Source organism: Nomascus leucogenys, chromosome 9, assembly GCF_006542625.1.
Source record: "Nomascus leucogenys isolate Asia chromosome 9, Asia_NLE_v1, whole genome shotgun sequence".
Classification (NCBI taxonomy): domain Eukaryota; kingdom Metazoa; phylum Chordata; class Mammalia; order Primates; family Hylobatidae; genus Nomascus; species Nomascus leucogenys.
The window spans coordinates 110,086,542-110,108,539 of NC_044389.1; the positions used below are offsets into that span (position 1 = coordinate 110,086,542).

The 21,998-nt window shown below is 39.1% G+C and overlaps 1 protein-coding gene across 3 annotated transcripts; it reads left to right on the plus strand.

Annotated features, from left to right (window-relative positions):
* Positions 1-238: 238 nt before the first annotated feature.
* Positions 239-19,710, plus strand: LOC100593325 (aldo-keto reductase family 1 member C15-like). Of its 3 annotated transcripts, XM_003282323.1 has the most exons (10): positions 239-252; positions 2,529-2,598; positions 10,687-10,854; positions 11,731-11,847; positions 12,834-12,911; positions 13,721-13,843; positions 15,019-15,128; positions 15,925-16,090; positions 18,088-18,161; positions 19,668-19,710. In XM_003282323.1, the coding sequence occupies exons 1-10, from the start codon at positions 239-241 to the stop codon at positions 19,708-19,710; spliced, it is 963 nt and encodes a 320-aa protein (XP_003282371.1). The 3 variants fall into 3 exon arrangements, with proteins under 3 accessions (XP_003282371.1, XP_003282372.1, XP_012359474.1); XM_003282324.1 differs by lacking the exon at positions 239-252 and having other exon boundaries at positions 2,506-2,598; positions 18,088-18,170; XM_012504020.1 differs by lacking the exon at positions 239-252 and having other exon boundaries at positions 2,506-2,598.
* Positions 19,711-21,998: the final 2,288 nt, after the last annotated feature.

Here is a 21,998-nt window from a genome sequence, read left to right on the forward strand (position 1 = left end):
TTAGAATAAAGACACGAGTACTAGTCACAGTTGATGAGAGGGTGTTACACACATTATACAGGGCCATAAATACCAGGAGGCAGGGATCACAGGGGAACAATTTGCCATCTGCCCACCTCTTATCCAATAAACCATGAACTCCCTGAGAGCATCTTATATCCTTGGTAGCTTTTGAAAACCTGAGGAAGTAAAAATAGTGCCAGGAAGCCACGGACGAACACCTTTCCAGTTAGGGAAGATGGATTCTGAAAAGTGCTTGCTACAAAGCATGACGTCAAATCTATAAATGTTTTAGGATAATGCTTAAGGCAAGTTTAATGGAGCATGAAGCCCTGCTTTGGATTTACTAAGAATAAAATTGGCCCACTCTCTTTCACTAACAAATTTCCTAGACTGCTAAATTAGGGAAGTGAGAGAGAAATGTCTCTTACTTGGGTAAACCATTTAGTGCAAAATACAGGTTAATATTGCAAACATGTTAGACAAATTTTTAATCTAGTGAATGATGAGCTTCAGGCTATAACCATTAATAGACATGCTTTTCTTGTGACTTGACACAGAACTTAGCCCCATCTCTGTAGGGTTCTACAGTTTTACCAGTGTAATATAAATAGTATACTTACCAGATTTATGGCTGATACAATGTTGTGATAATTATAAACTACAGGGAATCAGAATCAGGCTGAATTCGGACCTTGCCTAGCCAGAGCTATGGGTTCAAAATAAGATAAATGACAATGTCATGTTTCAGGATTGCCTCTAAAATACCAATGGCACAAATACATGTTGGAGAAAGCACCACATAATAAAAACACCAAAGAAAATACCACTTAGGCATCTTATCTAGCTGAAGCTCCTTATTAGTGGAGAGTGTGATTTCAATGATGAGATTTTTTTGACCTGTTTCATAGAAGCTAAGAGAATAAAGGGCACACAGAGAAGGTTGGTCAACCTCACCCAGGGAGGTTATAGAAGAAGTTATCTTCTCTTTTTATAATATTTCATAATGTGGTAATTAAATCTATTACTTAAAATTTGAAAAAAATAAAAAAAAAGATGAAGAGGTGTTTTTAGCAATAACTGGTGACCCTGCTGATTATTTCAAAGTCTGTTATTTTATTTTATTTTATTTTATTTTATTTTATTTTATTTTATTTTATTTTATTTTTTCGAGAAGGTGTCTTGCTCTGTCGCCCAGGCTGGAGTGCAGTGGTGCAATCTTGGCTCACTGCACGCTCCGCCTCCCGAGTTCACGTGATTCTCCTGCCTCAGCCTCCCGAGTAGCTGTGATTACAGGCGCCTGCCACCATGCCCGGCTAATTTTTTGTATTTTTAGTGGAGACGGACTTTCATCGTGTTAGCCAGGATGGTTTCGATCTCCTGACCTCATGATCCACCCACCTCGGCCTCCCAAAGTGCTGGGATTACAGCCATGAGCCACTGCACCCGGCCCAAAGTCAGTTATTTTGAACCATTTAAGGTATTAACCTTGGTCCAGACCTGTTGCCCTCACCTATAGAGGATGAAAGTATCCAAAGTGAATTATGCAGAAGTCCATTTAGGCTGAGCCTCTTGGCATCTGAATTGGATGCCATTTTTAATTTTCATTTTTCTCATGGTTGCTGTGTGTGTGTTTATGTTTGCAAAAGCAATTTAGGCCCTGGAATTCCAAGCTGTTCTGTTAAGACCCAGGCTGCTTTGCTGTCTCCTATCTTTGTTCAAAACAAACAAACAAAAAACAACAAAAAGAAGGAGTCGTAAAGGATGTTAGACTGTAGGAGGTGCTTTTAGGATAAGTAAAAGATCAGAAACCCGCTGGAGACCAGGAGGGAGTTGAGCAGGCTGTTCTAGAAAGAGGCAATGGCTGGAACAAAGGCAAGAGCATAGAAATTTATCCATGATCTCAGACAAGCTTTTTCTGCAAAACATTCAAGGAAACAAGTCAGAGAAAATGGAGTGGGGCTTGACACAGAAGGGAAATACACTGGGAGTAGGGGTGGATGTTCCTAAGGAATTTCATTACATGCGTGGCTGGCACCAGGCCTCAAGTTTTATTCAAAGAATTCTAATAAGCTGTTTTTAAAGGGATTAACAATCAAATATAAGTGAGAAAGTTAACTTCAGTTCTGTAGTAGAATTAGTGTTTTGAAGTGAGCACCCTAATGATAACTTTGCATCTTGTAAAGGAAGTCTAGTGTTCTTATCAAGGACAAATTGGCATGGTTCATCTTTCAACTAAGGAATCAAGCGTGAACAACATGGAGGAGAAAATCAAAGTCCTCTGGCATTCACAGCACTTCTGAATGAGTTTTCTGTAAAATACTCCCACAGAGACACAAGAATCAGAGAAAAGGCACTGGACTGATTCCAGCTTCATTTTGAAATCATTGGCAGCTGTCATCTCCAACCCGCCCATCCTGTATTTGGTGCAAATAAAGAACGCAGGAGCCTTGTCTCCTACTGGGCTGTCAGTGAGGAAAAGGAGGAAAGACAGATTAGCTGGGGATGATGACGGATCTGAAGCAAAGTCATTCAGTGAGGCTGAATGATGGACACTTCATGCCAGTGCTGGGATTTGGCACTTATGCTCCTGATCACGTAAGTGGACCCCAGGAGGCTGAAGTTTCTTTTTTTTTTTTTTTTTCTGAGATGGAGTCTCGCTCTTTCGCCCAGGCTGGAGTACAGTGGCGTGATCTCAGCTCACTGCAAGCTCCACTTCCTGGGTTCACGCTATTCTCCTGCCTCAGCCTCCTGAGTAGCTGGGACTACAGGCACCCGCCACCACGCCCGGCTAATTTTTTGTATTTTTAGTAGAGACGGGGTTTCACTGTGTTAGCCAGGATGGTCTCGATCTCCTGACCTCGTGATCCGCCCACCTCGGCCTCCCAAAGTGCTGGGATTACAGGCGTGAGCCACCGCGCCCGGCCTAGAGGCTGAAGTTTCTTAGGTCAGCTGTACTTGCAGGGCCGTCATCAGGCAAGAGCCCTGCACTTGGTAGACAGTGGATGCTTGGAAGGACTCATCTGGGATTCCATTTAACTGTCTCTAACTTGCCCCTCTCAAGGTCACAGAGATCTTTTTTGCATTAAGTGGCATGGCAAGTTATTGATTGTGGGGATTCTGAGATTGATAATTTTGTGGGTATATTATCTTTATTAAAAGTATCAATGTTACCTAATATATCAAATGCTTTCCATGTATTTTAGGTGTTTTACATGCATTATCTTATTTAATTGCTTAACAACTGGCCTAGGTAAGTACTCATTAAAATTTGTTACATTTAAAAAATGCAAGCTCAGGCTGTTCTCATCTTTTGCTCTGGTCAGAGCCACTCTACTCTTGGTTAGACACGTGAAGGGCCAAGGGCCCAGGAGGAATCAAAAGCCAAAATGAATACTTAGTGGCAGCTTTGCTGTGAGGTTATTGGGGCTGGAAGTATTTGCCAGAGAGTTTCAACCATCCAAACTTTTTGCCATATAAGAAGCCACTGTGATTCTGTTACAGTCTCATCAATGTATTAAAAATATAGTAGTCTTTCATTTAGAGGGATTATCTGAAGTTTTTTGTCTTATGACTGAGAAAATTAAGGATTGTGTAAGGAAAGTGTAACTCAGCTTGTCCTGGGACCTTGGTCTGGGACCAGTCAGAGACTAAAGTGAAAGTTTGGTCTAGGACCTTGGTCCAGGACTAATCAGGAGTTGAAGTAATAGCTTGGCCCAGGACCTTGGCCCAGGAGCAGTCAGATGCTGAATGATAATTCATAAAGACTCATCTCACAGTCCACATATCCACAAAAGGAAAGGAAAGTGCCCACCAGAACCCACTGGAGCCCACCATATATGTGCCCACAAAAGAAAAAGAGACTTGCCTAGAAGTCTGTTGGTTATACAAAAGACAAATGTGTTTCTCTGTTGGTTCTCGTTCTCATATTACTGCAGTTGTTGCCGTGTCTTAGGCATAAAGGACAAAGGCATTTTTACGTTGGGCCTTGTTTTTTTTATCTGAGTGAGCTGGAGGTTTGTGTAAGTTTCCTTATCTGTGTGTGTAGTGTGATTTTTTTTTACACTGTTTCTCTGTTTAAAGGAATTTTACGAAGAACTCCCTCTAACTGTTTAAGTTTTTTCTCTCATTTTTACCCTCAAGAGTGGAGTCCCTAATTGTTGTTAGGGAGATTGGGTGTTGACTTTTCTGGCTAGTTTTTTGTGGGATGGTGGTGTCATGTGGGGAACAGTAGAGAGTTCTTCCTGGGGTTGGTTTATGATCTTTGGAAGAAAGATATGTTTATGTGTGGTGTTATTAGTATTATCATTTAGAGTTTGATAGTTTTTAGGTGAGAAGAAATAATTTGGGCTATTAGAGTACATGTATTAAAATTAAACAAGGGGGATAAGGACAGTTTAAAAATTCTGAAGTCGTTGATATGTGCTGATAATTGGTAGTTATAATTATGTCTGTTAAGATTTCGGTGTATGGAGCTTGGTTTTGGTTAGTGTTTTTGGTCATCTTTTCTCAAATAAAGCAATCTCTGGATTATGGGTATTCTATATATTCTTATGCCCTGGTAGGATCTGTGGGATAATTGTTCAGAACTAGAATATTGTTCTAAATTTTATATTATTTATCTTTTACTGTTTGTATTTTTTGTTGTCATCAGAGATTGTTGGTTAGTTCATAAGAATAAGTAGGGTTAGTCTAAAACGTAGGTAAACATTTAAAAGTAATTAGTGAGACTAGAATTTAATGACAAATATATGGCAAGTTTGACACACTATTTTTCTCTCTAGTTCTTATTTTTGTCAAAAACAAATCATGATAGTATAGGACTGAGTTGTTTGTAAAATACATTTTAGTTTCATATTTGGTCTGATTATTTGTATAAAGAGTAGTAAGAATAATTTTTTTTTTTTTGAGACAGAGTCTCACTGTGTTGCCCAGGCTGGAGTGCAATGGCATGATCTCGGCTCACTACAACCTCCGCCTCCCGAGTTCCAGCAATTCTCCTACTTCAGCCTCTTGAGTAGCTGGGACTACAGGTGCATGCTGCCACACCCGGCTAGTTTTTTGTATTTTAGTAGAGACACGGTTTCATTATGTTGCTCAGGCTGGTCTCGAACTCCTGAGCTCAGGCAATCTGCTGGCCTTGGCCTCCCAAAGTGCTAGGATTACAGGCATAAGCCACCACACCTGGCCTTACAATAATTATTTTATATAGGGTTTTTAAATTGGTTTTGATGGAATTCTATTCCATAAGTAACCTCAGATAATACCTCAGTTTAAAGTTGAGTCTAGTCGTGGGTTTGTACTCTCAAATATTTATGAGTTGGGTCAATTTTTCTCTTTTTGAGGTCCCAAGAATATGGGGTTCTTGGGCCTGTTAGAAAGTGACATTCTTTATTTACTATAGGTTAGGAACTCTGTTTGGGAACTGCATAGACAAGGTATGAGGCCAGTTTTTCTAAGAGGCTTTTATTGGTTTCGGAAGTTAAGTTTTATTATTCAAAGGGAAATATATCCTTCCAGTCAAAGTCTTGGTAAAATAATCATTTTTTAAAATTGTGTCTTGTAAAAGAAAATGGATTTTTATTATACTGATGTAAGCAATTATATTGTTATAAGTCTTGGATGTTTATAATTTCCGAATTTCAGAGGAACCAGGTAGAGATAAATAAATATGTTTTAAATTTTGTTCACTGAAGTGTATGTTATTCAATCATTAAAAGTTGTAGTTCTTTCAAAAGTTTTTTTGACTCTGAAAAAAACAAAATGATGATCAGTAATTTTTAAGTAAAAAGTTAAAAAGGATTACTTCAGTTTTCTATTAGTTTATTTTGTTAACTCTTGTTCTGTTTGATATTTATAAACATTTTAGTTTTTTGTGAGTCTTCCATTTTTTTGTTATTAGAAACTTGTATTTGAGAGTATTTGTTAAAGTCTTATAGTTGATTATAAATCATCTTTTGAAGTGGATTAAAACAAGATAACAATTGCCTGTGAATGACAAAATGTCCAGGGTAGCTGTAGTTAAGAATATGATTGACAAAGTAATTTGGTTATTTCTGTGGTTTACAATAGTTTAACACAATAACCTTAATTATGATTGACAGTATATATTTAGACATTAGAATCTTAGACATCTTATATGATTTTGGAACAGATATTAATGTTATTGACTGAAATATAACTTGAGGAAGATTAAATATCATTTTGGCAGTCTCACATATTTAAATATGTCTAGTGATCCTGTTTACTTTTTTGGGGTTGTTTTAGGGGCCTTCTGTAGTATTTAAACATTAGGGGTCAGGGAAGACAATCTTGAAACTCAAGTTTGATTTTGGGAAGCCTGTCAAATATGTTAGAAGTTTAAAGCCACTTGATATTACGATACAGAATTTCAGATTACCATAAGTCATTTGTTTTGTTAAAATGATTCAAAAATTTGAGAAAGTAAAAACTTTTTATTAGTCTTTATTATGACATGAAAATCTTGTTCAAAAGAAAGTCGAATTTCACCCTTTTATTAGTTTTTTATTAATGTCAATCTCAATTTTTAATGAAACTTTATAGATAATTCTATTTAATCTCAACCAATTTGACCATGAGATGAGATTTTTATAAACCTTTAATAATTCTCTATACATTTTGTTAGAGTAGATTAGCTTCTTAAGAAAACCTTGTTGTGTTTTTATTTCAATGTTCAATTTATGGAAAAACTGATTTTTTTGTCAGTCTTTTAATATGTACATCAGAAAGTGCTTTCTTTTTCACATCTCTGTGGGATCATTAGAACTCTCATTAGGGTTTTCAAGGGATATTGTCTCTCCTGTTATTGGGAATGGAGATCTTGTCTCTTTTTCATTCTCTTTCCCCTTTTTACTGGTTTTCTTTTTCAGCTGGTTACAGGAAACATGTTTTCATCTCTGAATCTCTTTGTTGTCTGCAGAGCTCTCTGTTTCTCAGTAGTAGTTAGGGTTTTGTTTAAGAGTAACATAATATCTCTCTATGTCCTGAATGGTATTGCCTGGGTTTTCTTCTACAGTATTTATGGTTTTAGGTCTAACATTTAAGTCTTTAATCCATCTTGAATTAATTTTTGTATAAGGTATAAGGAATGGATCCAGTTTCAGCTTTCTACATATGGCTAGCTGGTTTTCCCAGCACCATTTATTGAATAGGGAATCGTTTCCCCATTTCTTGTTTTTGTCAGGTTTGTCAAAGATCAGATGGTGGTAGATATGCGGCATTATTTCTGAGGGCTCTGTTCTGTTCCATTGGTCTGTATCTCTGTTTTGGTACCAGTACCATGCTGTTTTGGTTACTGTAGCCTTGTAGTATAGTTTGAAGTCAGGTAGCGTGATGCCTCCAGCTTTGTTCTTTTGGCTTAGCATTGACTTGGCAATGCGGGCTCTTTTTTGGTTCCATATGAACTTTAAAGTAATTTTTTCCAATTCTGTGAAGAAAGTCATTGGTAGCTTGATGGGGATGGCGTTGAATCTATAAATTACCTTGGGCACTATGGCCATTTTTTTTGTTCAGAGTCTTGGGGTCAAAGGAATCTCAATGCTTCAGAATGCACTTGAGAAGAGTGCATGCTGAAGATGGTTTGTTACTCATCTAGAAAAGGGAGGAGAAAAGATGTCCCTTAGTCTCTTTCTTCCTTTTAGAGTGACCCAGGGTGGAGAGAAAGATAGAAAGGGTGTCCCCCTTTTCCTCTTTTCTCTCATCCTCCTGGTCCCAGTGACTGTTATAGGAGTCACCCATGGATGCAAGTGTCACCTTCACCCATAGATCTGAACAAGTTAGTTGTTAGTAGTAGTCATGTTCACCTGTGTAAGGTACTAGTTCTGTGTTTTTCTAGGGTTCTTAGATCATAAGCCTCCCTGGAAGTACCCTAGGTGTCCGGGAGACATTGTACAGTAGTCAGATTTGGGTAAGATCCTTTAATGAAGGGACTGTTCTAACCTCATCTCTGTCTTTTCTAGCTATGGCCCTGGTAAAGCATTGCATTTCTAGAGAAATGAGACTGATTGACTATTAAACATAAAATACTCTTTTTTGTTTAAATGTCAGTGTAACTGGATGTAGAACAGTTCAAAAGAATCTGAGGATTGAATGGCTGTCCTCCCTCTGATGGGGACAGCACTGAGGCCAGAATTTGTTTCTCAAGAGAAGTTTCTTTCTGATTGTTGAAAGTGGCATTTTTCTGTTCGCAGATGGGGTATGAAGTTTGATCACTGTTAGAGGGACATAGGAGGGGGAGGAATTGGGAAACCAGAGGTTTTGAGCCAAGGGCTGACAAGGCTCCCCATGGAGAAAAAATCCTATCCCCCTAGGTGGTGTTGTAGGGTCTGAAATGTTAGGTAAAAACTGACTCCAGATTTTTTCTAGGCAGAAGTTAGAGGTTTGAGGCTTAGTAGGCTGTTCCTATAATATGCCCCACAGTGGAAAAAAAAACTAATTTGTTTCATAAAGCAACTGTTAAAATTCACTGGGCAGTGGTGTATTTTTAGATGGAGGAAAGACAACCCAAATGGAGAGGGAGGAGGGTATTCACTTGTGGTGAAATAACCCCCTATAGAGTGTCATGAATGTCTATCAGTAGGGACAAAAAGGCCCTTATTAGGTGAAAATTTAGACAGAAATGTTGAATTCCCCTTGTTTCTACGGAATCAGTACCTATTTGAATTACATTCCTGATTACTACAACACTGGCTGAGTTTACCCAATAAGAATATATCCACAGCTTGTAAAAATGCTATAACATTGTATACAAAGAAGGAACAGAAGACATGATAGCCATGAAAAGAGAGAAAGAAAATGCAGTAGGAAAGGCTAGAAGTTCTGGTGCCAAAGCCCTGACAGGCTGTTGGGAACTGGAGTTAGTGCAGGAGCCTTCAGATAATACTGAGATGTAGTCTTGGCCAGAAACTTTCAGTTGTCTTAGGACCTCTTTTCAGCTGCATGCGACAGCTAGGTCCTCCATGAAAGAAAACTGGAGTGGAACAGAATCAACATTCCCAACACCTGAGGATGATGGAGATTGACAAGGTCCTCTCCAGGAAGCCTGTCCCCTGAGTCTTGTAAGGCTGGCAGCTGCCCTATTCACTGACAGGGGCCCAGTGTTTTGTTTGCCCTTGAGAGAAAAAAAATATCTAAAATGAAAGTAAAGAGTTTGGAGGTTGGCTCCTGCTCACCCTTCCCATGAATCCCATTCCCAACCCATGTACCAAAAATATGTTACAGTCTCATCAATGTATCAAAAATGTAGTAGTCTCTCGTGAGGTATCACCCAAAGTTTTTTGACTTACCACCAAGAAAATTGTGGACACAAAGGGTAAGGTTAGAAGGAAAGTTTAATAAATGAAAGAAGAAAGCTTTCTGTAGTAGAGGGGGGCCTGAATGGGTTGTCATCTGTGAGGCTGGGTTTGGGGTGTTCTGAACTGGGAAGGAAGCAATATGTTGAGTGGACTTGGAGAAAGTGTTACTCAGCTTTGCCTTGGACCTAGGCCCAGGACCAATCAGAGACCGAAGTGAAAGTTTTGTCCAGGACCTTGGTCCAAGACTAATAGAGAGTTGAAGTAAAAGCTTGACCAAGGACTTTGGCCCAGGAGCAATCAGAGACTGTAGTGATGATTCTTAGAGGCTCGGCTCACAGTCAAAAGTATGTCCAAAAAAGCAAAGTGTCCACTGGAAGCCACTGTAGCCCACAGTGTACATGTCCACGAAAGGAGAAGAGACTACTTTCTAGAAGTCTGTTGGTTATACAAAGGACAGAGGCATTTCTATGTTGGGTCTTGTTCTCTTATTAGTGTAGTCGTGAGCATGTCTTAGGCTTAAAGGACAAAGGCGTTTTTATGTTGGGACAAAGGCATATCTACGGTGAGTCTTGTTCTCTTATTAGTGTGGTTGTTGGTATGTCTTAGGCATAAAGGACAAATGTGTTTTTATGTTGGGCCTTTGCCTTTTATCCGAATGCGCCAGAGATTTGTGTAAGTTTCCTTATCTGTGTCTGCAGCCTGATTTTTCAGGCCATTTCTCTGTTTAAAGGAGTTTTACCAAGAACCCACCCTAACTGACTTTTTTATCTCAATTCCACACATTAGGAAATGAGAAGGGAAGACTTACGAGGCATAATGTCATAATGGGGACTAGATTGTTCTTCTCATTAAATACACTATTCAGCCATCCACTCAGTTTACTGAAGGGAATTTAAAGTGTCACATTGGTCACAGTGAGGTAGGGGTAGCTTTAGGGTTGCTTTGCAAGAATTGCTCTAAAAATGACAGAACAATGTGCTTAATCTTGGTAGAACTATAACATGAGAAGTCAATTTACAACAGCTGTCAGACAGAGCCAGTTGCTTTCAATGGCATAATTATCCATTTTATCCAGTAAGTATAAGGCGTGTCTAACATATGTTATATTCAATTTCTACAGTTGATTGATATGGAATGAGACGTGATTTTTTCCATGCTCCAGGGTGAAGCCGATTTCTCTAATTTATTTGGGAATAGAAGTTATACTGGAGTTAAATCAATGTCCTCAGAGTACAGGTCTATCACTGAAATCCGTGTCATCAAAATTGGAGGAGGCGGCCAGCAGAAACCGCCAGTGAAAATGCTATTGGGGGAAATGCATTGATTTTCTCTGAGTTGGGCAGATCAACAACTCTTTACTCCTGTCTTATAGACTCCCAAAAGCCAGGCTGCCGAGGCCACCAAAGTGGCTATTGATGTAGGCTTCCGCCATATTGATTCAGCATACTTATACCAAAATGAGGAGGAGGTTGGACAGGCCATTTGGGAGAAGATTGCTGATGGTACCGTCAAGAGAGAGGAAATATTCTACACCACCAAGGTGAAAAGTTCTGTGTGTACAGTGGCCAGAGGCCACTATAAGTTCAGATATATTATTTTGAAATGAAAATATGGTCTAAGTTGAATTCTTTATTTACCTCCTAATATTATGAAGGCATATTATAGAAACAGAAATGACTTGCTTACTCTGAAATATTTTACTGGTAGAACACAATTCTTCAGTGTCTCTGAGCATCAGACAGTATTCATATATAAAATGGAAATAATAATACTTATCTCCTTTAACTGTTGTACGGATTAACCAAGCCACTGTGGGTCCACTCCTTCAGTTCTTCAGTAGGAGCTCTTAGGATGTAGTAAGTAAGGTCAGATATTAATCAGAAAAGTGATCCAGACAAGATAACACTTTTTTCTCAGATCAGCATTGAGTTTTCTGAACTCTTTAAAATTATCCTAGATGGAAATCCAGGCTTCATATGTAAACAGAGCTGAGGTCTCCAGGGATGCACCCTGTGTGTGTTTACATCGATAACAACTTATTTTTAGAATGTAGGTCTCTCAGAATAATTATTTCTAGGAATTTATTATACAGGACAAGAGATTCTGTTCTCCCTGTCCTGCCATTTCTTGACTCATTTCAGTGGATGAATCCTCTAATCCTTGATACTTTGAAGTTGATTTTCCTGCCCCTTATTAGTTTTACTCACAGTTTTCTTACATTGCAGTCATTCAAGGAAATCTCAGTACCCCATCAAGGACCTGATTTACACTAAGTAGCATATATTTAGTCCCAGCTCTTTTAGCTTTGGACCACAGTGTTTTAAGATGCACATCTCAATGTCTGACCATAAAGTTTAATTTTGGTCCTCAAATGTGTGAAATTATAATCCATTTCTGTTTCTTTTGGTCACTGCAGCTTTGGGCTACTTTCTTTCGGCCAGAATTGGTTCGACCGGCCTTAGAAAGGTCACTGGAGAAACTTGGACTGGACTATGTAGATCTCTTCATTATTCATGTACCATTTGCTATGAAGGTCAGCTTTTGTTTTTCCTTGTTATGCCCAATACTGTTTCATCATGGTTATAAGCACCTGAATTATCTCATTCTAGCTTGGTTTCCTGGGTTCTTCCTGAGAGAGGCAGATTTGAGTGAGGTGCATAGGATTGCCAAAACTTTCATGAGTATCTTTCACAATTGAGTGACTCTACCTTCAAGATTTTCTGTCTATCCTTGTCCCCCAGCCTTAAGGGGGATTCAGATTCAATGATCTCACTTCCTCTACCCTAGACAGTTGAGGGCATTGCCCTGTATTTCTCAGTGCTTGTGTTCCTGAATGGAGGCCCTGAGCCATTAGGATCCTCAAGAATGTTGAGTTACCACAGACTGCAGAGATACAATGAGAACCCCCACCTCTTTAGTGGGAGGGTCTCTCATACGTACCCTTCAGCCCAACAAAAGACAGATACCTGGGATGGTGCATGTGGCACAACTGGGCTCCTTTGGGCTTCGCTGATCCAACCTCTCATCACAGTGGACATTGGCTGAGCACATCTGATGTCCTCACTGTCTGAGTCAGGTGAGCCTAAAATGGGGCTAAACACACTGATGAATAGCTATATTAAGTGCTGTCCTCCACATTAGCTTGTCCTTGGGAAACAAAATGAATTCCGACAGTAGGGACCTCATTGTTAGTGACGAGTAGGGATGTGTGGAGGATGGAGCCTGGAGGTTATCTTTCTTTCCACTCATGTCTTTGTTTGCACACACATACACATATGTACACATAATCCACACATGCATGCAAACACACACATGCAAACACATTTACACACATACCCACACATATATATATACATACACATGCACACATGCATGCACATGCAGGCACAAATATGCACACTCAGATTAATAATCACAGCCTCCTGAAACTCCTGAAGGTTGTTTGGCTGAGCTCCTTAGGCACCAGAAAGGAGAATTCCATAGAAAATGTCCTTCTTTATCTTCTTTTCTATTTTCCAGCCTGGGGAAGAATTACTGCCAAAGGATGCCAGTGGGGAGATTATTTTAGAAACTGTGGATCTTTGTGACACTTGGGAGGTATGTTCTGCTGCAGACACCAGGCAGCACTGTGTAGTGAGGTTGAAATCACAGGAGGAGGGGTCAGAAGAGATGGGATTTTGCTCCAGCAGTTGTCTGACCTCAGATGTGGAACTTCTCTGTGCCTCTGTGTTCTCATCTGTGAAGTGAGAGAGTGGAATGAGATGGCCTCTACAGTTCATTTTAATTGTAACTTCTAAGGTTCTAAGTAGACATAGAAGCACCTTTGACCTGGAGATCAGGTTGAGGATGTGAGCCCTATAAGAGGGGTCAGGATAGAGAAGCACAAAAGGAGCCAGCATGTTTTCCTCGGATAGAAACACATCATGGAGGAGGGACAGCTGTGGACTGACTCAGCAGGAGGGTGGAAGGTGCAGAACAGTGAACCTGCCTTTGAAAAACCCATTTGATTGATTTTTTTTCGTTTTTTTTTTTCCATTCTAGAATAGAGGTAGCAAAAAACCCTCTACTAACAGAAAACCCAAGAGTCTCGTTTGCTTATGACTCTGGTATAATTTGTTAAGGAACTACTGCATGTCTCAAGCCAGATAGGTACCATTGAAATAAGTGGGAGACAACAAATATGTCTGCTTGCTGTTCTGAGTATGCATGTAATAGAATCAAGGAGACAAACATATATGCATAGCAAGGTAATGCATTAGGAAATTGTATATTCAAGTGATAAAACTGTTTGATTCAGTCTAATATTTATATATGTTAAAACAGATTTCCAGCATTTACAAAGTCAAACGCCAATTGAAAAGAAAAATTTACACTGAAGGTCTACCACCCATATCCTTCCTCCCCAGGCCCTGGAGAAGTGCAAAGACGCAGGTTTAACCAAGTCCATCGGGGTGTCCAACTTCAATCACAAGCTGCTGGAACTCATCCTCAACAAGCCAGGGCTCAAGTACAAACCCACCTGCAACCAGGTGAGCCCTTAGCCCACCGGGGCCTTCTCTGACTTTGTGCTCTACACACACTTCGTGCTTAATCATGTCTCCAAGTTTCTGCTTTGATGTCATCTGTGTAGATGAGAGTTCTTTTCTCTCACAAAAAGGAGATACCAGAGAAAGAGCAATTTGAGTGGGGTGGAAGAGCACAATTCTTCAGAGGGAGTGAAAGTTTCTATGAGACAGCCATGTGGAGGTGCTGAGTTGGGAAGTGGCAGCTTTGGTCTGGAGCTTGGGGTGGTCCAGGTAGAGATGCAGATGTTTGGAGTCATTGCTTTATGGACGATAACTAAACTCACAGGCATGGATTTGTTCTCCTAGGGAAAGTTCATGGATGAAAAGGAACAGGCAGGAAAATCCACAGGAGAGGGTGAGGCAGAGAGGCACTGGCAAGGAGACTGAACAGAAGCTGCCAGACAGGTGGAGACAACCAGGAGAGGGTGGTGTCAGGAATCCAGTGAAAGTTTCAGTTTTATGAAAGAAATCAAGTCATTTGTCCTATAAAGATTTCCACATCACTTACTAATGGCTTACTCATTGATCCACGTGACACACTTTGACATGTTTCTTTTGTGCTTCCTGTAAATTGAAGCTTAGTGCTACAGATCTGATCTTATTTGATTAATGCCATGCGAATTTATGAATTTTAGCCAATATGTCATTTTCCATTCATCATAATTACTATTTTTTTTGATACTCAAATTTCCATATTTTGACGAGCAGGAGCCTCTTCAAGTAAGATCCTGGGTCCTTTGGCAGCATACGTCATTGTCATTCTTATCTTCTCTCCTTTCTAGAGTGCAAGCTTTTCTAGGCTCAAATGGAAACTTTCACACTCAGAACTGGAATATGCCCTTCCTCTAGGGAATCTTGGTTTCTTTCAGTAAAAATGGCTTTTAGAGGCTATAATTGGGGCACAAGGTATTTTAATAATTTTCAAACATGAATAGAAAAGGAATAAGAAAATTACTGTATCAGTATGGCAAATGATGGGATTTGAAGGTGCTTCAGAAGGTGCATGGGGAGAAGGGCCAACATGAAAAGTATAGTACATCTATTAATGTAGTATTACACATTCCTTCAGACCAGTTTTAAATTTGCATGTGGTTATTGGCTCATATATTGTGACACCTTTTGGTCTTGAAAAATTACAGGTGGAATGTCACCCTTACCTCAACCAGAGCAAACTCCTGGAGTTCTGCAAGTCCAAGGACATTGTTCTAGTTGCCTACAGTGCCCTGGGATCCCAAAGAGACCCACAGTGGTAATAAAAATATCAAAGAGTTAACCTATGGTGGGAATTCTGCTGATGCTGAAAAACCCCTATTAACGCTGTTTTAAAATTGTATTATAAAAAAGCTCAAAGATTAAAAACGAAAAGCAACGGTGTAGTTTGTTCCCATGTATCACCACTGAGCTTTAATGTCACCAACATTCTTTCCTTCCTGTTTCATCTATGTGACTACTTACTCCCAACCCCACTCCTAAAATAAATTTTAAAGTGATTTTAGGTAAAATTTGCATAGGCTGTAATGCTGTACAATTTTGGCAAATGGACATACTCTGTAACCCACATCCCTAATGTGGTACACAAACTTGTTATTTCCCAAAAAAGTTACTTTTTGCTCCTTCTGAGACAATAACTTCTCATTGCTAGGAAACTATTTTCTGATTTTTTCACCTTAGATTAGTTTTGTGTGCTCTAAAATTTCCTATGAAAGGGATCATGCATGTTAGTTTGCACCTGGCTTCTTTCACCATATCTGTGAGCTGCATTCATGTAGCTGTGAGTATCTGTGGTTCTTTCCACTTTATTGCTGGGTATTATTCCAGGGTATGGATAACTTGTTTGTCCATTCACCTGTTAATGGACAGCCTTATTGTTTCCAGTTCACTGCATTTATGAATGAATCCATATGAATAGTTATGAGACCGTTTTAAATCAAATTGTACTGTGCCCACTCCTCTCAACTCTCTGGAGAATTTGGGGAAAAGGAGCAGCACACTCTAGATTGTCCATCCTGCATCCTTCACATCTGCGTCTGTTCCGTCCCCAACAGGGTGGATCCCGACTGCCCACATCTCTTGGAGGAGCCAATCTTAAAATCCATTGCCAAGAAACACGGTCGAAGCCCAGGCCAGGTCGCCCTGCGCTACCAGCTGCAGCGGGAAGTGGTGGTGCTGGCCAAGAGCTTCTCTCAGGAGAGAATCAAAGAGAACTTCCAGGTACAGATTGAGCAGAGTCGCTCCAGAGTGAGCCATGGGCGCTGATCTGGGCGATCTCCCTTACACGGGAGAATGCAACACGTGTCATTCATTCCTGTGCTCTCCGGTGTGTGCTAAGGGAGGAGGGCAGTGTGGAAGGATTGACGAGAGAGCACTGAACTCAGAGTCCTCAGGTTTATCATCTCTAGGCTTGGCTTTGCCACTTACTAGTTGGGTGACACTAAGCAAATTTCAACTCACTTATTTTCATCCGTTTCAGGAGTTCTTCTACATGGTAATGAACTTTAAGGACCCTGATTCTTCTCCTTCACCTTCTCTACCTACAAATGCCTATTTGTATTTTAAAATCAAACCCAAAGAAAATTAGCTGCTCTGTTAAACTACTGGGACACCCCAGCCCAGTTTTCACCACAAAAGCCGCTGGCATGACTCTGTTAGTGAGTTTTTTGTGTATTAATTTTACACCATTTGCTAATACTTCAGTGTGCTCTCTGGACTGTGAGAACCTAAATACAGTGGCTCCTTCTGGATTATCTTTTATTACCTTTCCCCTGGCAGTGACTCTAGCAGGTATGAAACTAGGTATAAGTTTACAGACTAACCAAACTAAGAAATTGATGAGTGAAGTTATTTTGTAAACCCTTCTCCACATCCACTCTGGACCTTATATTAATCACAGGTCTGCAACTTATTTTGTTTTGAATCCCACAAGAATTTTGAAAAAATATGTAAGCTGTTTCTCATTTTAAAATGACAGCTACAAATTTTATTATGAGTTTAATATTCATAAGAGATGACATTTGAGTCATATATAATGTATTTATTTCAAAATATTGTAGTTATAGATTAAGTATATTAACTTGTAGAAAAATTAAATAGGTAAATCTAAATCTCATTGTGACAACTTAAAGAAAAAATGCCTGTTTTATTTTTTGATCCAAATCAAAATGTTAATACCTGCTCTCATGACAATCATATAACTTCTGAAGTACATTTTTAAAAAGAGTGGTGGATAAATGTGTTGATAGAAAGAAGATGGACAGATATATATAGAGAAAGAGATAAATACGTTAGATAGATAGATGATAGATAGATAGATAGATAGATAGATAGATAGATAGATAGATAGATATATCTGAGCCTCTCATGAAATTGTCTCCTGAATCACATAATGAAAGTAGTATTTTTTTTTTTTACGAAAAATATCTGTTTTACTATTAATGGACTCCTCATCAGGGACTATGTGTTGAGAAATGAAAACTACTCTGGACTTCAGGAAGAGAGATTTATTTAAAATGCAGAACTCTTTGAAAATAAGATCTAAGTGTCTCAAAGATCAATTAGTAAGCATTTTTTTATAAGGAAGAGCAAACACAGCTAGTAAGCATTTTTTATAAGGAAGAGTAAACACATTTTTTATAAGGAAGAGCAAACACAGCAATTAGTAAGCATTTTCTATAAGGAAGAGCAAACACAGTATTTAGGGGTCCTGAGGTGAGCAAGTAAAACAGCTGTCCAGAAAAAAATGCTTTTTCTGAGGCAAACAGATTCTTGAGTGGGAATTTCCTGTGTTCTAAGGCTCTCTCATTCCAAGGCTGGATCAAGTTCCAGGGGAAGTGAGGAAACAAAAGCCTGACCAAGTGTGGACATGTCCACGTGGCAGTTATTTTGCACACTTTATTTTCTATTTTAAAATAAAGGATTTCCTTTTTCTGCCTCAAGCAATTCTCAATAAATATTTTAGATTGATGAGTGCACACCTTTCTTTTGAGAAGCGGAGCCCAGTAGGAGAGGGATGGGGTGGAGAAGAGGCAGAATGAAGGTGGAAGAGGTCTCAGGTGGAAGAGGTCTCAGGCCAGGTGCACCTGGAAGCCGATGAGGATGAAAATGCTTCCCCCAATGCCATCCTTGCCTCTGCCTCCTGGAAAGTCTTTGTATTCCCATGTAGAAGCTGCTGCCCTGGGGAGGGGTTAATGTGAGTGTTTTCTTCCTTTCAGATTTTTGACTTTCAGTTGACCCCAGAGGACATGAAAGCCATTGATGGCCTCAACAGAAATCTCCGATATGATAAGTTACAATTGTAAGTGATGCTTGTAGATTCTTTCACAGGCTGTTTTCTGTAGTATGCAGGGAAATGGGGGAACACATCTTCCCTATATCAGGAAGACAGGCCCAAATTCAGGCATGGGGTGAAATAGGAGATGCCCTGTAGCCTTCAGACCAGAGGTTTCCTCCAGGACTCAATCTCTGACCCAGCAGAAATGTGTCTGTAAGTGAAACTGCCAATGTCTGCACCATTGTGAATCCAATTCTTGAATGCCCTTACTATCTGTGCCTGGGTCTAGCACTCAGGGCCCACTGCCTATGAGTCTAGAAGGCTCAGTGTGTAGGACCTACAAACCTATAGGGGCCCATCATAACGTTCTCTTTAATTTATATTAAAATCAGAAGAAAAATGAATACAATAATAATGCATATGTAATAATGACTCCATCCTGCTCTATCTTTGTGTTTCCATCATGGCAATGGAAACATAATTTAAGTATTAATACAAGATGGGCTCATGAAGACAAAGGTGCCTATGTCCTAGGGAAGCCTTTATGTGGTATTCCCTCTTCAGGATACCAACTATTCCTGCAAAAATTTATGTTTTTCTTGGCCCTCTTTACCTACCACAACTTCCATTTCCTCAGCTATATAATCTCACCATGCTGAACTGTGAATGAATTACGAGATTAATAGACCCTCAAATGCTAATGACTGAGGTGTCAATGGCCTTTACCAAGATAAGATCCTTTGGAGTTTCTCTGGATCCTCAAGGCATGACTCTTACTCAAGTGTCATCTTTGTCCACCTGAAGTCCACCTCTGGGGAACCCAACATCCCTTGACTTTGGTTTATTTATAAACGTGACGTTCCAGTTGCTCAACTACTGCAGGATCTCAGGACTAAGGAGAGAGAAGGCTAAATAGAGAGGAGTTTAGAGGAGAGTTTAGAAACGGGAAATACATTTTGGTTGCCAGAGTAAAGACTCAGTCTCCAAAAAAGATCTGAAGAATCCTCCTTTATATGAAACCACACCAAGATTCTGAGAGGAAACAGTTTCAATGAGAAAAATGTGGGAAGTAACTTTTCTATACCCAGAGGCTAAGTATAAGTCTGTGATCTGCCTTATGAGACTGTGAATGCATTGTCTTACTCATGTCAGTGGCCCTATGTCAGTATGACTCCTGGCACATTTAACTGCTTAGAAGGTACTCTTTAATGTCACTCAATTTAAAAGAACAAATTATAAAAAAGAAAAATGAACATAAAAAGGAAAATAAACAGTAATTTTAAGTACTAACAAGTATCTTTATAATTACATTTAAGTAAGTCATAATTGTGTTTTTTAGGTGTGGGTATTAGAAATGCATCTCATCTCCTCCATAGATTAAACCATGTGTGCTGAGGTACAAGTAGGGATGTAGTGGTAAATTCCGGAATTTTAGCCCATCCCAACCAAGTGCATCTTCAGAAAAACTCTTTGACAGAATGGAAAAAAGTTACTAAATTAATATCATTTTTTCTCTTTCAGTGCGGCTAATCATCCTTATTTTCCATTTTCTGAAGAATATTGACCATGAGCTATTGAACATTACTACCACAATTTCCTCCTTTTAGGTGACATAGAGAGGATTTCTGTATTTGATAGAGGAGTAGGAAGTAGGATCTGTAGTTGCAGGTTGCTTGCCTTTCCTTTCTTTATTTTATGAAATGAAGACTTTAACAAGAAGTTTGTTTTTCCTGATTATTAAAGTGATACCTATAAATTTTAAAAAATGAAAAATAAAAAAGAATACAAAACAAAAATGACCTGTAATTCTTTCCTTACAGAATACTTATCATTTGGTGCATTTTCCTTCATGATTTTTCTGAACAAAATGTCTGATATGGTTTGGATCTGTGTCCCCATCCAAATATCATGTCAATGATAATCCCCAGTATTGGAGGAGGGATCTGGTGGGAGGTTATTGGATCATAGGGGCAGTCTTTACCCTTGCTATTCTGGTGATAGTGAGTTCTTATGAAATCTGGTTGTTTAAAAATGTGTAGCATCTCCCCTTCACCTTCTTCCTCCTGCTCTGGCCACATGAAGACGTGTCTCCTTCCCTTTGCCTTCCACCATGACCGTAAGTTTCCTGATGCTTACCCAGCCATGCATCCTACACAGCCTGCAGAACTGTGAGCCAATTAAACTTTTATAAAAGTTACCCAGTCTTAGATATTCCTTTATAGCAGTGTGACAACGGACTAACACAATGTTCACTTATTTACATATGTGTTTTTATAAACTTGAAATAATCAATGTGCAGCTTGTATTCTTTTTAAATAACTACCATATTTTTCCAAGCTAGCAACTATTATTCAAATTACAGAATTATATTTTACTTGTTGTAAAGCAGTGTATCTTTCAATGCATTTTGTTTCTTAATTGTCTACCCACATTTTGGCATTTTTATTATTTTTGTATATTGTTCCATTCATTCATTTATTAATCAAGCAAAACTTTATTGAGTATCCATTTTATGCCAGACGTTGTTTCAGCAGTAAATTAAATAGGCAAAAATTAAACGAAATAAAAATTTTAAATTCCCTGAGTTTGTAGTCTAGTGGAGAATGTCAACTATGAATGCAAGAAACATATAAGTATGTAGTTGTTAGAAATTGCTAAGTGCTTGTAGGGAAATCCTTCTGCAAGATCTCTAACATTGCTGCACATTTGATAAGAAGGCCACTGACTGCCCTCCATTCCACACTTTTTTTCAAGAAATTTGTACATTGAACAGCTTTGCCATATAAAGGTGGTAGCTCCCTCCAAGAAAATGAAAGACATGTTTACTGTCCAGTAATAAAAAGAAAAGAAAGTATCTCCCCACATTAAAATCACAGCTTTAGGGGCTAAGAGAAAATTTTCCCTTTGAGCTCTGAAGAGTCAATGAAAATCACCTGATGAAAGGCAGACTCATTATGAAAAGGCATACAATTTAATTAATGTTGGGACTCGTAAAACAATACCCTCAAATGAAGGCCCCAGAAGCAAAAGGTTTTCTCTGACCTTCTCCTAACCTGCTGTCTCTCAGTCCCATTCTTCTCCAAGGCTAGCCACAGAAACTAGAATCCCTCTTCCCCACAGCATTTCCATGAAGAAAAATGTTAATGTCTGAAATAGTCCACAGATGAGGTTTTCTAGAGTCCTTGAAGTATTTTTAAATTGCAATGGCAATCTGACAATTTTTCTGAGTTGTAGTTTGATCCTGGTGTTCCAGTAAATTTTCTGAGCAGTTTATACATCAACGGTCACAAAGCCACTTATACAAGTTGCTGTGATGATTTATTCTGAGCCACATAGATCAGTTTGCTTAAAAAATTGTGTCCATTTTTGGCGGTAACAGCAAAAATGGGCTAGACCTCTATGTATGATTCAAGCAAACAGTGGCATTCCCAAATGGGGACTGGAAAGACAAAAATTATGTTTCAAAAAACTATAGCACACCTGCTGTTGTTCTTGAGTTTTTATTATTTTCTGTAATTTGCACTAAATCCCAAATTCTTTGTGGGCTACAAGTCCCCAAACTAGTGCTTTCAAATTTTTACTTTTAAAACTGGAAATTGCACTCTTTATCCTAGAACTCATTATTTACCTGATAGTATGCTGTTTGCTTAAATGCTATACTAAAATTATAGATGACAATAATAATGCCTTTGTCGTGCAAACCTTAGAATCCCAGCTCAGCCTGCATAAGCACAGACCTCACCTTGAGGTCAACTCTGTTCCTACTATGACCCCTGTCAGCAGGAAGAAGCCAGAGTGGTCATCGGCCTTTTCCCATCTTTATAGCCCACACCTTAAGAATAAGGTGTTATA

Excerpts from the sequence above, each read along its gene's own strand:
- LOC100593325 (XM_003282324.1), top strand. The coding sequence starts at position 2,506 with ATGATGACGGATCTGAAGCAAAGTCATTCAGTGAGGCTGAATGATGGA. Across the intron at positions 13,844-15,018 it reads ACAAACCCACCTGCAACCAG|GTGGAATGTCACCCTTACCT; the intron begins GTGAGCCCTTAG and ends GAAAAATTACAG. Across the intron at positions 15,129-15,924 it reads TCCCAAAGAGACCCACAGTG|GGTGGATCCCGACTGCCCAC; the intron begins GTAATAAAAATA and ends CGTCCCCAACAG.